Raw genomic sequence first — 15929 nt, 5'->3', positions numbered from 1 at the left:
CTGTGTTTTCTTCCAAGTGCCCACTTCCTGCTCAGAGCTTAGTTTTCTCCAGATTCACTCTTCAAAGCCCTCTCTGGTGTTGTCCAGTGTCCATTCCCCGAGGGGTCCTCTGGGACAGGATTTTAAATGGTTCAGACCCATGATATTGAGCCCAGAGAAACACTCACACATCCTTACTCCTGCTGTCATGGGAGAGTAGCTAGTGTCAATGGCAGGCAGTGAGAGATCTTTCTCACTCTCTTTGTCTCTCCCTCCCTCTTCTCTTTCTCCCTCTTCTTCTTCTGTCTCTTCTCTCTCTCTCATCCTCCCTTTTTCTCTCTCCTCCCTCCTCAGCTCAAAAGCCATAGCCTCTCACCTTTTCATTACTCGAGAATAATTCCCCCAAATTTGAGAGCACAATATTTATTCGACCACTTTTATTGTCCTTGAGGTAAGGAGAAAGCTCCCCGTGCTCCACCTCTGGAAGTGAGAAAGACACAGATTTTCAAAACTTCTCTGTGTCTGTCCTCATTGTCAAGGTCTGAGTTCTGGAACTGTCTAATTGGTTTTCATTAACCTCCTCTGTAAGTCCAGCACATAGTTTAGTCACTCCACTGGAATGCAGGACCAATTGGGTCTTGGTGCCCCCATGGAAACTTCCAACGTAACATTCTATTATAAAACAGGGAAGATTAAATTACATTTCATAATAAGCTATCATCTTCTATTCATCATGGTAAATAATTTCCATGGTAAAAAATACAACATTCAGAAGAATTCAAAAGAGCTTTTGCAATTTAGTGTAAATGCCCGGGAGTTACCACACGAGCATGTAAACAAAATTAAACTACGAAGGACCATTTATTATTGAACACTTATTTGGCTGGTAAACCACAGTGTTGAGTGCTTTGCATAGATTATCTTAGTTCTCACAGTAACCTTATGAAGTGGACATTACTATTCCTATTTTACAGGTGAGTAGACTGAGATCTTAAGAGGTAAAGTAATTCACTAATGATCTCCTACTAGTTAGTGGCAAAGCCTGGGCTTAAACCCAGCCAGTGGGGAATTTTTTTCTTCTTTGGTACACATCTTAAACTCTATTAAGGAGAATTCACTTTAATGGCTTTTGAGAAGCTTTTAGGGGAGAGGATTGTTTTTATTGTTGTTATTGCTGTTTAAATAACATCGGTTTTCATGCAAATTATTCCTCTCTTAGTGTGACAGAAAGTGCCATTTTAAAGATCCTTGACACCTTCAGTTCTTTACTCTTGTCTGTGAGTGTGTTTCTAAAGTTGAAACCAAACAGTAGAGCACCAAGCAAGGATTCTAATTCTAACTGACAAGGAAAAGTATCAAGTAGGTGGGTATTCCCAGGGGTACAGTACCTATTGGTACCCCTAATAAAAGCATTAAAGTGTATACCTTCAAAAATCCTTCTCATAGTTGCTCATTAAACAAATACGTGTCATCCATTTCTTGCAGGTTGGTCTAAGGTAATTTGTCTCGTATCCTGGATTGTAGTGATACCATCTTGGAACACACTGCCATTCCTATTCCCATACCCATGCCAGACATTGTCAAACAGTCATGGAAAGGAAGAAACTGTTTCCTCCCAAACACTGGAACCTCTGGAGCTCCAGAAAGCCATGGCTGGAGGATTGGCATTTCCTGCAAGATTAAAGCCATTTGCCCTTGGGCTAGTGTCTTCCTCTGATTAGATGCCTTCATCTGCTTGTCTTTATGCCTTTACATTCTCTGATTTAAATTCTTTGCTAAAGCCTCTCTCTACATTCATGCTTCTCTTGTTCTCCATCTTGGACATAGCCAAATGCAAGAAGGCACGAGTTTGCATCTTGGAAAAATTCATTTTGTTTGAGAAATAATAGTACTCTCCTACCTTTCCAGAACCTACATCCTAATCAGAGTTGCCAAAATAATTCTAAGAGAGTTTAACCCTAACTTTGGGAGTACAGTGAGCCTAGAATGAATATACTGTATAAGGAGGACAAAATCATCACTTGGAGGAAGAGAGAGAATAGTTGTGGCCAGACCAGAAAGAAAGGAGAAGATTGATTGGCAGCTTCTGTTTGGCGATCACTCACCACCATCTCCCTGGCTCTCAAATGTTATAAGCTCTTGTTCAAGAATGGACAGGATGATGCTAGTGTTAACAAAAATCTCTTGACCAAAATGTGCTGAGATTGCACAAATATTTGGGAAAGAATTGTCTCTGCTGATGGATTGAAAGACCTGAGGAAATTACCGATTTACAGCATTGATGGGTCTCCTTTTCTTACATATATGGGCAAAAAATTACTTGTCAATTTGACATCTGTAATCACATTCTCCATCACAGAGTTTAACAGCATATCATTGGCTATAACAACATGTGGCCTATCAGATGACTTATCTGAATGCCCTGGGCTTCTGTGACAGAACTCTCAGACTGCTGCTGATGACATGCACCCGTCAGCAGTGAATACATTCAGGACACTTTACCCACCATCAGTCATGATTCATCTCTATTGACTGCCTCAACTAGACTGAGGCACATGAGGGCAGTGTAATGATAACCTCATGACTCAAAAGGGGCTTCAGAACCCTGAATTGCTGGGGTTGGCTACAACTGCAAGCTAATCTTCATTATGGCTTAAGTTGTAATAGCTGCTGAATTAGTGATAGTCACATTTGGACGTAAGCCACTCAAGTTCTTAGGGAAATGGGGATCTTTTAAATATGTGTGCTAGCAAACACTACTATTTGAATGATTTTTTTAGTTGCTCTTACTATATGACCTTTATTCCTCTTTTGTGATTTATGCTCTTAATTCATTTAAGGAAAGAGATAGATGGACATTCACAGCAACAACCAAGTAAGTCCTGTTTCAGAGAAGCCAGACTCTTTTAGGTCACAAATTATTATTATAAAACTGGTATGGGCTTTGGCCTGGTTAAAGCATTTTTCAGGGATGAATCATCACTGGTGGAGAATCAGGGTAAAGACATAGAGGATCATTGCAAACAATGCCTCAGCTATTTGCTATGAGATTCACAGGGCAATAACTTAACTGAAAATTTTCTAATGTTGCAACCTAGGCAGAGAGTAGGCCATACTTTTTGAATTGAAGCAGAAGTTAGTGAATCAAGCAAATCCTCTGTCAAGGAGTCATTGAGGCATTTTGCTTCACGCTTGGACACGACAGCAGCATCCTAGGTCTACAACTGATTTCCAGATCTGTAGTCCCTCACCACTTGAGTCCATTCTGTCCAGACAGTGACATTGGCACGGAATAGCTCCATTTCAGCACTCCACTACACTCCCATCAAAACTCACTCATCAGAAACCCTGGGCTGGATGGAATTTGACCCTCCCAGGCTAACCTGTCTCAATCTTTTCTTGCATCCAACTCCCCATCCCCCATGTTTCTCACCTTTAGGCTGATGTCTTGTTTGGAATGGTTTCTCTGCCTTCCCCAAATTGTACCCAACCTCCAGACCCTGCTTGGCCCCCCTGTCTTCTGTGAAGGCCTCTTGAACCATACCCACCCTTCTTCCTCGGAAGTAACTCATTCATTTCCAATAGTGTTTTGCATACCCACCATGTAGGTATAGAGATTTTTCTCAGAGAGTACTTGCTACTCATTTGGTGCTCATCATTTCCACCCTTGGATTGTTGGAATCTCTGCATTCAAAGTACCTGTCTTGTTTACCCCTCCCCTGCCTCAGTTGCATCTTTTTGGCATCCTTCACGGCACTTGACACAGTGTTTATAGAGAGAAGGATCTACAGGTATTAGGCTGCTCTGCAGGAATCCTTGGCATTTCAGGAGAACATAAATCTGTCTTGTACATTGAGTGGCTTGAACAGGAGTCACAGCCTAGTTGTCCGTGTGCTCAGTGGCAAATCCTTCCATCAGGACTTCTCCTAGCAGTAAATCTTAGCTTCTGGGAGCTGGGAAGTCGAACTCCAAAAGCTAGTTTTAGGACTGCAAGTGTCCCAAAAGCATCCTCTTTCTACCTTTACTCTCAAATAAGAGATTCCCCTACAGCCTTATCAAACCTCCGTTTTCATTTCCTGATTTCGTTGAAACATATGTAGATGCAAATACTTTCCTTGAGTATCAAAAGGCCTTTAATTTAAAATATGATTTCCACAGGTGAAATGGACAACTTCTCATGAGTACAGAAAGTCTCAGATCTTTGCCATCTCAGCTCCCCCGGTTCCCTTCTTGCAACCTCTGTGAAGTCAAAGTCCATGGAGGAGTTCTGATTAGGTCTGTGGCGGTGCTAAGAGGAATCAGAGCCAGCGTAAGCAAAACAGGCACATCAGAGAATATTTAGATGACACAGTGTGTGACCACATCTCTACCCTTCAATTAATGGGAGCCAATTGAAACCAACATATTGTGATACATTCGGGAATATGACAAAATTCCCCATAGTGCACTACCAAGTTTTTGACATGTTGAGATGGTGACCCCAATGCCCCTCAAAGAGGAACAAAAATAAGAATGCATAGTGTCACCAAAGGCTTCCTGACTTTAGAACTGCTCCTGACCCTCCACCCCCAACTCAAAGGCAGACTCTCTTTGTTAAAGGCAGCAATAGTCAGGTCATTACAGATTCCTCTGGCTCTGACACTACTGTTATCCTATCCTTGATAAGTGATGCTCAGGCCAGGGCAGGGTGGGTAGGAACATAGGCAGCACCATGTTTTAGTAATGTGGTGGCACACAGCTGAGAGTGACGTTGTGCTTAAGGAAGAGGCTGATGACTTGTTTGCATTTGCCTTTCTTCTTCTTTCCACCCGGGAAAAAGGCAGAGTATTTCATTACCGCAAAGGCAAGCACAGGCTGGTGTCAATCTTCCTGGGACAGAACGCCTCTCTCTTCATCACAGTGTGTTCTGTAACTGTCATGTGCTGTGCTCACCCTGAACCATTCTCTCAGGATACTTGCTCCTACTGGCTCTTAATCGCACTGACACCCTGCCCCAAACAGGACCCACAGCCCTGCCCCGTAGATGCATCCAGCTTCCACAGACTTTCAGCTCAGGCCGGTAGGATAAAATGAGGCTGCAAAGGCCTAAGACACTGGGGAAGGCCAGAGTGGGTGGGTCAGTGGCTGAGTTTTTATTGTGCATGTGTGGAAAGGGGAGTTATCCAACATAGGCTGAAGATGGGAGGCCTGTTCCTGGGCCTCTCTTACTTTGCCTGTGGGGTCACAGGAGCCGGCCTTTGAATCCTGGCTGTTTAATGCAAGACCACTCATCAATAAAGTACTTACGCGCTGTGATCTATTGATGTGGACGCCTCCTGACCTTGCCCGCACTGATGGGACGTGCTCATTGCTGATGCTGCGGGCCAGGCATTGTGGGCTTGCTCAGTGAGACTGCAGCCCTGCCACACTCCCTAGGGGAGAGCTGACCACTCTCGCAGTAATTACTTGACCTTTATCAGCCTCCATTGACAAATGCCATTGATACTTGATATCCGCACAGGTCCTCCATTAGTGTCATCCCACGGGGGCTTTTGTGGTGGAAGCAATGGCCTAGGGATGAGGAAGCTTTCTCCAGCACGATCTGTCACTGAATGGCATGGTCTTGCAGTTCTCCTGTGGTTCCAGCTGCATCTGGAGTCCCAGTGACAGCTGAATCTAGAAACCATTCAGTCAAAAAACATTTACTGAGAAACTATGTTCAAAGCACTGCTCGGGGTATTGTGCGGGTAGAAAGCAGTATCATTTACAAACCCAGCCCACCAGCAGCCTTTCATCTAGTGGGAAATTGCAAACAAGATACACAGTACATTTTCTAAGAGCTGGCGCCCTCCAAGCTTCTCCATGTTGTGGGAGCTGGGGGAAGGATGGAAAAGCAAGTGCTTGGGGTCAACCAGACCTGGACTGTAGCCCCAGACTGTCACTTACAAATGCTTCTGTGAAGAGACTCAATTGAGTTGCTCGGCCTCCCTGTGCCCCTGTGTCTTGTCTAGTAAGCAGAGGCATGACAAATATTACTTCACAGAGGTGTTGTAAGAATACAGAATGCAGAGAAATCATATGTGTGAAAACACTTCCTGAGATCTTATTACTGTGTCCTGGTGGCCCCCAGATTTCACCTCTGGGAGCCAGAGCCCTTGAAGGCGACCGGCAAAGCAGAGCTGCATAACCATCCTACCGTGTGTGGAGGCAGAAAAGCATCCACACGGCCAGTACCACGTCGCTTCTCAGGAGATGCCACCACAGTTTAGAGATCATGTTTTAGGTTTTTACAGATTACATCTGTCATGAACAGTGTGTCCCTAACAATATGGTCTCTATTTCCAGATTCTATGGACACCCAGTCTGTCCATTTGCTGTTTCTATGCATGGTGCCTTTCTCCTTGGCACAGTAATTAATTAGATCTGGTCAGGCCCCTCCTGTAGTCTGTCCCCACGGTCCCTCGCTGAAGCCGGAAGCCACTGGATGCAGAGAAGAGCCTCCCCTGCCACCTGCCACAGAAGCCCCAAGCCCCTCACCTTTAGGCCCTGGCTTTACAACACATCATTTCAAAGGCACTTTCTTTCTGATTTCAGTCCTCAGTAGTCATTTCACCTCTATTTTAAGAGTTTCAAAAACTTGTTTATAATCTCAGTTCTCTCGAGCCTTCAGAAAGCTTAGGTCCCTTGACAAACGTGCCACAGCCAGTGAGTGGCACAGCTGGGAATGGAATCCTGTCACTCTGCGCGCCCAGGCTCTCCACCGCTGTAAACACCAGGGTGTGTGAGGCCCCAGTCCTGCTGCGAGTATCAGGGAGCCCCTCCCCTAGCCTTGGGAGAGGAGCTGAATGTCGGTGGAGGGAAGGAGGCAGAGGAAAGAATGTCAAAGGATCCCCTTTAGTTCAGGGAGTATGGAGCCACCTAGGTTTGGGGGGCGGTGGGATGCAGCTTCCCAGGTGGAAGAGGGCCTTGGGTGCTGTGAGAAGCCCATCCTCCCTCTGGTTCTGAGAAAAAACAGATGTCAGACCTGCCCTGGCAAAAACTGCATGTTTATATCTTAACAGATGCTTGATTTTATTTTTATATAAGATGTTTCTCCCTTCCATCCCATGAACTCAGTTCATGTGTATTTATCTCTTCTTTAGATGCCTGCCCCTGCCACTTTCTTCCACCGCACCCCCCTCCAGAGCTGCTTGCAGATTCTGAGTCAGCTCCCAGAGAGCATCCTACAGAGACCAGGCACTGCATGGTCTTCAGTTGCATGCGCAGACCCTTCACGGAGCCAGCTCTTCACCTTTGGGCCTGTCTCTTGCAGATTATCGGGACCATCCCACTGATGCCTAATCCAGGGCCATCCAGCCAAGCAGCGAGCGGCACTCAGGGCTTGCAAGTGCAGCCAATCACCCCCCAGCTCCTAACAAACGCCCAGGGCCAGATCATCGCCACAGTCATTGGGAACCAGATCCTGCCCGTGATCAACACCCAGGGCATCACGCTGTCACCCATCAAGCCCGGCCAGCAGGTAAATGTTCCAGGCCAAGGCAGCCATGGCACAGGACACTCTCCTTATCCAGCTTCTCCTCTTTGGTCTCAATCAGTGAAAAGTAATTTTTACGTTACAAAATATTTGATCTCACTCATCTGAACATATCGATACTTATAAAATGGCATGTAACTCTATTTTTCATTCTTAATGAATATGGGTGATAACTAAATATGTCTTTAATCTAAAAATAAGAATATATTAAATTACAAACAGAGAGAGTGCCCTAAAATTCAATAGGAATGTATTATTATTAATCTGTGCTCAAGATACTTAATTTTCAGATTTTCAAAATGAGGTCAAAGAGAAACCAAGAACACTCATGCCTTAACTGTGAATGAAAAAATTATTAAATATTAAGAGATCCCAAGCTGCTGCTGCTGAAACCACTGCCTACAAATGAGGAAATGAAAAATAGGAAATTCTGCTTGGTTGAATTTCACAAAACCATGATGATCCAGTTAATTTTTCCATTCAAATATCAATTGAGAGCTTCCTATGTGTTTGTGCTAGAGGTTGGGTCCGCAGCACAGAAGAAAGGTGTGGTCCCTGACCTCATGGAGTGTCTGGTTAATTGGCTCCTTCAACAAACATTTTTTGATAACCTACTGTATAACAGGCCCCTGATAAATGCGAGGAAACAGAAATAAAGGAGAGATGCTTTCTGATTTTAGGGAGCTCATCACCCTGTAGAGGACACAGATATATAAGCAGAATCTGTTGTGCAGTAGAGCAGAGACTGTCCTGTGACAGGACAGGTGTCACCACAGAGCTGGAAGTGACCAACTCTGCCCGGAGAATTTTTAGTCCTCCCAGAGATAATGGCTTGGGAATGGAGTCTGGACAGTTGGGTATGAGTTAACCAAGTAAACGAAGGGTTAACAACATTCCAAGTAGAGGGAACAGCAGGCACAAAGGCAGGGAAATGGGAAAGAGGATGAAGTGTTGAGAAACAGGAGAAAGGCTCATGTGATTGGAGCAGAGAGGAGGCAGAGGACATTCATGGAAGGGCTCTATAAACAAGCCGAAAAGGATGGACTTTTTCTCTGTGTGATCTTGAACACGCTACATATCATCTTTGTGCCCCTGTTACCTCATTTGTAAAGTGGGGATACACCAGTAGCTACCTCACAGGGTGGTTATGAGGATTAAATGAGTTAACACATATGAAGTGGTCAGAATAGTACCTGGCATGCAGTAAGCACTAACGTAGTCGTGATGATAGTGATGATGATGGTGATGGTGATGATGATGGTGATGATTTACTCTGCAGTCAAGCCCTGGAGGTCTATGAGGGCTTGTTTTTGGTTTTTTGTTTTCGTTTTTTTTTTTTAACTTCTTCTCTAAAAAAACACACAAACACACACACTTACAGAGATTCATGTGCAGAAAGTGCAGGTTTGTTACATAGGTATACGTGTGCTATGGTGCTTGCCACACCTATGGACCCGTCCTCTAAGTTCCCTCCTCACACCCCTACCCCCTAACAGGCCCTGGTGTGTGTTGTTCCCTTCTCTGTGTCCATCTGTTCTCAATGTTCAACTCCCCATTATGAGTGAGAACATGAGGTGTTTGGTTTTCTGTTCCTGTGTTAGTTTGCTGAGGATGATGGGTTCCAGCTTCATCCATATCCCTGCAAAGGACATGATCTCATTCCCTTTTATGGCAGCATAGTATTCCATGGTGTATATGTACCACATTTTCCTTATCTAATCTATCATTGATGGGCATTTGGGTTGGTTCCGTGTCTTTGCTATTGTAAACAGTGCTGCAATAAATATACATGTGCATGTGTCTTTATAGTAGAATGATTTATATTCTTTTGGGTATATACCCAGTAATGGGATTGCTGGGTCAAATGATATTCCAGGTTCTAGATCCTTGAGGAATCACCACACTATCTTCCACAATGGTTGAACTAATTTACATTCCCACCAACAGTGTAAAAGCATTCCTATTTCTCCACAGCCTCGCCAGCATCTATTGTTTCCTGACTTTTTAATAATCACCATTCTGATTGGCATGAAATGGTATCTCATTGTGGTTTTCATTTGCATTTCTCTGATGATCAGTGATGTTGAGCTTTTTTTCATATGTTTGTTGGCTGTGTAAATGTCTTCTTTTGAGAAGTGTCTGTTCATATCCTTTGCCCACTTTTTGGTGGGGTTGTTTTTTTCTTGTATATTTGTTTAAGTTCCTTGTAAATTCTGGATATTAGACCTTTGTCAGATGGATAGATTGCAAAAATTTTCTCCCATTCTGTAGGTTGCCTGTTCACTCTGACGCTAGTTTCTTTTGCTGTGCAGAAGTTCTTTCGTTTAATTAGATCCCATTTGTCAATTTTGGCTTTTGCTGCAATTGCTTTTGGCATTTTTGTCATGAAGTCTTTGCCCATGCCTATGTCCTGAATGGTATTGCCTAGGTTTTCTTCTAGGGTTTTTATGGTTTGGGGTTTTACATTTAAGTCTAATCCATCTTGAGTTAATTTTTGTATAATGTGTAAGAAAGGGGTCCAGTTTTAGTTTTCTGCATATGGGTAGCCAGTTTTCCCAGCACCATTTATTAAATAGGGAATCCTTTCCCCATTGTGTTTGTCAGGTTTGTCCAAGATCAGATGGTTTTAGATGTGTGGTGTTATTTATGAGTTCTCTATTCTGCTCCATTGGTCTATATATCTGTTTTGGTGCCAGTGCCATGCTATTTTGGTTACTGTAGCCTTGTAGTATAGTTTGAAGTCAGGCGGAGTGATGCCTCCAGCTTTGTTCTTTTTGTTTATGATTGTCTTGGCTATCTGGGGTCTTCTTTGATTCCATGTGAAACTTAAAATAGTTTTTTCTAATTCTGTGAAGAATGTCAATGGTAGTTTGATGGGTATAGCATTGAATCTATAAATTACTCTGGGCAGTATGGCCATTTTCACAATATTGATTCTTCCTATCAAAAAGAATGAAATGTTTTTCCATTTGTTTGTGTCTTCTCTTATTTCATTAAGCAGTGGTTTGTAGTTCTCCTTGAAGAGGTCCTTCACATCCCCTGTTAGCTATATTCCTAAGTATTTTATTCTCTTTGTAGTGATTGTGAATGGGAGTTCATTCATGATTTGGCTCTCTGCTTGTCTATTGTTGGTGTAAAAGAATGCCTGTGACTTTTGCACATTGATTTTGTATCCTGAGACTTTGCTGAACTTACTTATCAGTTTAAGGAGTTTTTGGGCCAAGATGATGGGGTTTTCTAAATATAAAATCATGTCGTCTGCAAGCAGAGACAATTTGACTTCCTCTCTTCCTATTTGAACACACTTTATTTTCCTCTCTCACCTGATTTCCCTGGCCAGAACTTCCAATACTATGTTGAATAGGAATGGTAAGAGAGGGCATCCTTGTCTTGTACCCGTTTTCAGAGGGAATGCTTCCAGCTTTTGCCCATTCAATGTGATATTGACTGTGGGTTTGTCATAAATAGCTCTTACTATTTTGAGATATGTTCCATCAATACCTAGTTTATTAAGAGTTTTTAACATGAAGGGATGTTGAATTTTATCAAAGGCTTTTTGTGCATCTATTGAGATAATCACGTGGCTTTTGTCTTTGATTCTGTTTATGTGATGGATTACATTTATTGATTTGCATAAGTTGAACCAGCCTTGCATCCCAGGGATGAAGCTGACTTGATAGTGGTGGATAAGTTTTTTGATCTGCTGATGGATTTGTTTTGCCAGTATTTTACTGAGGATTTTTGCATCTATGTTAATCAGGAATATTGGTCTGAAGCTTTCTTTTTTTGTTGTGTCTCTTCCCGGTTGTGGTATCAGGATGATGCTGGCTTCATAAAATGAGTTAGGGAGGAGTCTCTCCTTTTCCATTGTTTGAAATAGTTTCAGAAGCAGTGGTACCAGCTCCTCTTTGCATTTCTGGTAGAATTCAGCTGTGACTCCATCTGGACCTGGGCTTTTTTTGTTGTTGTTGGTAGGCTATTAATTACTGCCTCAATTTCAGAACTTGTTATTGGTCTATTCAGGGATTTGACTTCTTCCTGATTTGGTCTTGGGAGGGTGTATGTGTCCAGGAATTTATTCATTTCTTCTAGATTTTCTAGTTTATTTGTGTAGGGGTGTTTATAGTGTTACCTGGTGGTAGTTTGTATTTCTGTGAGGTCAGTGGTTATATCCCCTTTATCACTTTTTATTGTGTCTATTTGATTCTACTCTCTTTTCTTCTTTATTAATCTAGCTAGTGGTCTATCTATTTTGTTATTTTTTTTCAAAAAAAAACAGCTCCTGGATTCATTAATTTTTTGGAGGGTTTTTTCTTGTCTCTGTCTCCTTCAATTCTTCTCTGATCTTAGTTATTTCTTGTCTTCTGCTAGCTTTTGGATTAGTTTGCTCTTGCCTCTCTAGTTCTTAATTGTGATGTTAGGTGTTGATTTGAGATCTTTCTAGCTTTCTGGTGTGGGCATTTAGTGGTATAAATTTCCCTCTTAACACTGCCTGAGCTGTGTCTCAGAGATTCTGGTACGTTGTGTCTTTGTTCTCATTGGTTTCAAAGAACTTCTTGATTTCTGCCTTAATTTCATTATTTACTCAGGAGTCATCTAGGAGTAGGTTGTTCAATTTCCATGTAATTATGTGGTTTTGGTGAGTTTCTTAATCCTGAGTTCTAATTTGATCACACTGTGGTCTGAGAGATGCTTATGATTTCAGTTCTTTCACATTTGATGAGGAGAGTTTTACTTCCAGTTATGTGGTTGATTTTAGAATAAGGGCCATGTGGCACTGAGAAGAATGTATATTCTGTTGATTTGGGGTGGAGAGTTCTGTTAGGTCTATTAGGTCCACTTGATCCAGAGCTGAGTTCAAGTCCTGAATATCCTTGTTAATTTTCTGTCTCATTGATCTATCTAATACTGACAGTGGGGTATTAAAGTCTCCTACTATTATTGTGTGGGAGTCTAAGTCTCTTTGTAGGTCTCTAAGAGCTTGTTTTATGAATCTGGGTGCTCCTGTATTGGGTACATATATATTTAGAATAATTAGCTCTTCTTGTTGAATTGTTCCCTTTACCATTATGTAATCCCTTTTTTGTCCTTTTGGATCTCTGCTGGTTTAAAGTCCATTTTGTCAGAGACTAGGATTGCAACCCCTGCTTTTTTTTGCTTTCCGTTTGCTTGGTAAATTTTCCTCCATCCCTTTATTTTGAGCCTACATGTGCCTTTGCACATGAGATGGGTCTCCTGAATACAACACACCAATCGCTCTTGACTCTATCTAATTTGCCAGTCTGTGTCTTTTAATTGGGCATTTAGCCCATTTACATTTAAGGTTAGTATTGTTATATGTGAATTTGATTCTGTCATCATGCTGCTATTTTGTTATTTTGCACACTAGTTGATGTAGTTTCTTCATAGTGTCATTGGTCTTTATATTTTGGTGTTTTTTGTGTTTATTTTTGCTTTGTTGTTTTTAAACGGATTTTCACTCTTGTCACCCAGGCTGGTGTGCAATGGCACGATTTCAGCTCACTGCAACCTCTGCCTCGTGAGTTCAACCGATTCTCCTGCCTCAGCCTCCTGAGTAGATGGTATTGCAGGTATGCACTGCCACACCTGGCTATTTTTTGTATTTTTAGTAGAGACGGGGTTTTGCCATGTTGGCCAGGCTGGTCTCAAACCCTGACCTCAGGTGATCCACCCACCTCGGTCTCCCAAAGTGGGATTACAGGCAAGAGCCACGGCGCCCGGGCGTTTTGGTGTGTTTTTGCAGTGACTGGTACCAGTTTTTCCTTTCCATATTTAGTGCTTCCTTCAGGAGCTGTTGCAGGGCAGATATGGTGGTAACAAAATCCCTAAGTGTTTGCTTGTCTGGGAATGATTTTATTTCTCCTTCACTTATGAAGCTTAGTTGGGCTGGATATGAAATTCTGGATTGAAAATTCTTTTCTTTAAGAATGTTGAATATTGGCCCCCAATCTCTTCTGGCTTGTAGAGTTTCTGCTGAGAGGTCCGCTGTTAGTCTGATGGACTTCCCTTTGTAGGTGACCTCGCCTTTCTCTCTAGCTGCCCTTAACAGTTTTTCCTTCATTTTGCCCTTAAGAGAATCTAATGATTATGTGACTTGTGGTTGATCTTCTCATGGAATATCTTAATGGTTTTCTTTATATTTCCTGTATTTGCATGTTGGCCTTTCTTGCTAGGTTGGGGAAGTTCTCCTGGATAATATCCTGAAGTGTGTTTCCAGCTTGTTTCCATTCTCCCTATCTCCTTCAGGTACTCCAATCAATCATAGGTTTGGTCTTTTTATGAAGTCCTGTATTTCTTGGAAGCTTTGTTCATTCCTTTTCATTCTTTTTTCTCTAGTCTTGTCTGCATGCCTTATTTCAGCAAGGTGGTCTTCAAACTCTAATATCCTTTCTTCCACTTGATTAATTTGGCTATTGATACTTGTGTATGCTTCACAAAGTTCTCATGCAGTGTTTTTCAGTTCCATCAGGTCATTTATGTTCCTCTCTAAACTGGTTGTGGTAGTTAGCAATTCCTCAAACCTTTTATCAAGGTTCTTAGCTTCTTTGCCTTGGGTCAGAATATGCTCCTTTAGCTCACCATAGTTTTTATTATCTATCTTCTGAAGCCTATTTCTGTCAATTAGTCCATTTGATCCTCCATCCAGTCCTGTGCCCTTGTTGGAGAGACGTTATGATCATTTGGAGAAAAGGTACTCTGGTCTTCTGGGTTTTCAGCATTTTTTCATTGATTTTTTCCCATCTTTGTGAGTTTGTCTAGTTTTAGTCTTTGAGGCTGCTGATCCTTGGATGGGGTTTTTGTGGGGGCTTGTTGTTGTTGTTGATGATGATGCTGTTGTTGTTGCTTTCTGCTTGTTTTTCTTTCAAAGGTCAAGTCCATCTTCTCAGGGCTGCTACAGTTTGCTGGGGGTTCACTTCAGGCCCTACTCATCTGATTCGCTCCCGTGCCTGGTTATATCATTCAAGGATTCTGGAGAACAGCAAAGATGGGTGCCTCTTCCTTCTTCTGGGACCTCTGACCTCAAGGGGCACCAACCTGATGCCAGTAGGATCACTCCTATGTAGGGTGTCTGACAACCCCTGTTGGAGGGGACTCACCCAGTTGGGTGGCATGGGGAACAGAACCTGCTAAATGTGTTAGAGGTATTTTAAAAGAAGAATGGCATGCTTAGCTTTTTTTTTTTTTTTTTCAAGAAAATAACTCTGCTGGCACTACAGACGTTGAACTGAAGTAAACCATCTACTGTGAGCAAACCATTTAGGAGTCTATAGCAAAACACAAAAAAGAATTAATGAGAGCATGTACTTGGAGTTGAGTCATGAGTATATGGGAGTCAAGTCATGAGTACATTTGTTGTAGCTGAAAACAAAGGAGACACCAGAGAAAGCAAGAGGAGCAAGGGAAGAAAAAAATTGGAAAAAGCATGAGAAGCAAGGGAAGGAAGACCAAGGAGTCCCTCCTGGAAAACACCAGCATTTAAGGAATGGAGGAGGAAAAATGAGAGAAGAAATGATTGGGTAACTAGAAGAGAAACCCAGAGTGTGGTGATCTAGCATCCAAGTGTTTCAAAAAAGTAGGAAGTGGACGAGCATCAAATGCTGCAGAAATAAAATTAAGTAAAGCAATGAAGACACATCAATTCCTCTATTTCTCTGTTACAACTTTTTAAAGTCTGGATTGTCCCTGTTTGAAACGTGTTGAAATGAGCTCCTTAGCTGAGTGAGTTAAGAAGTGAGAGGTGGGCAAGGCTAAGACCCAGAGTTAAAGCTGGAGTGTACACTAACAAAAGAAAGATGGTGGACAGGAATGATGAAGACTAAGAGTGAGTATATAACCGAGCACATGGCTTTATGTGAAGTCAGAAAGCTGTATAATGTAAAGCAGTTAGCCAGGAAATAAAATATAAAGAGAAGGCAAGAAGAAAGTCCCAATATTATCATTTATCTACAACAATGCAGAAATAGCCTTCCAGAGACCTCAGTCATTGCCTGCATTTGGCTCCTGATCCAACCATGAAAACAAGCCCATTCTTGGTGACTCTCAGAGACTATGCTTGGAAAATCCAGTTGCTTGTTCAATGAGTACAAAAAAAAATCTATTTAACGGAAATATTTATTGACCACCTACCATGTGTCTGGCATTGGTACCAGGAAGCTAGGCTGTGTTGGCGGGCAAGACAGATGCCATGAACTCTTCCTTCATGAAGCTTATAGTGTAGTGAGGAAGATGTACATTCACCAAAGACTTGTGCAAATATGTCCCTAAGACAGCAGTAAGTACCATGAGGGAGAAGTGAAGGGATCTTTTAGAGTATTTAACAAGGGAACTTCACCCAGCGAGGGAGCCAACACTAGAAGAATCCCAGCAAGGTCTGAATCCGTACACTTTCCAGAGACAGAGACTTTGTCTTCTCACT

General features: G+C 42.3%; 1 protein-coding gene across 3 annotated transcripts in view; it reads left to right on the top strand.

Moving 5' to 3' along the window:
- Positions 1-15929, top strand: part of POU6F2 (POU class 6 homeobox 2) — a 501581-nt gene that overhangs the window by 458482 nt on the left and 27170 nt on the right. For all 3 annotated transcript variants that reach the window (XM_073008947.1, XM_073008946.1, XM_073008948.1), the window contains one exon: positions 7271-7477. In XM_073008947.1, coding sequence (XP_072865048.1) covers positions 7271-7477 — 207 coding nt within the window. The remainder of the gene's footprint in view (positions 1-7270; positions 7478-15929) is intronic.

Source organism: Chlorocebus sabaeus, chromosome 21 (assembly GCF_047675955.1).
Source record: "Chlorocebus sabaeus isolate Y175 chromosome 21, mChlSab1.0.hap1, whole genome shotgun sequence".
Classification (NCBI taxonomy): domain Eukaryota; kingdom Metazoa; phylum Chordata; class Mammalia; order Primates; family Cercopithecidae; genus Chlorocebus; species Chlorocebus sabaeus.
Note: the sequence above shows the minus strand (reverse complement) of the source record. Positions and strands in the feature narration are given on the sequence as shown.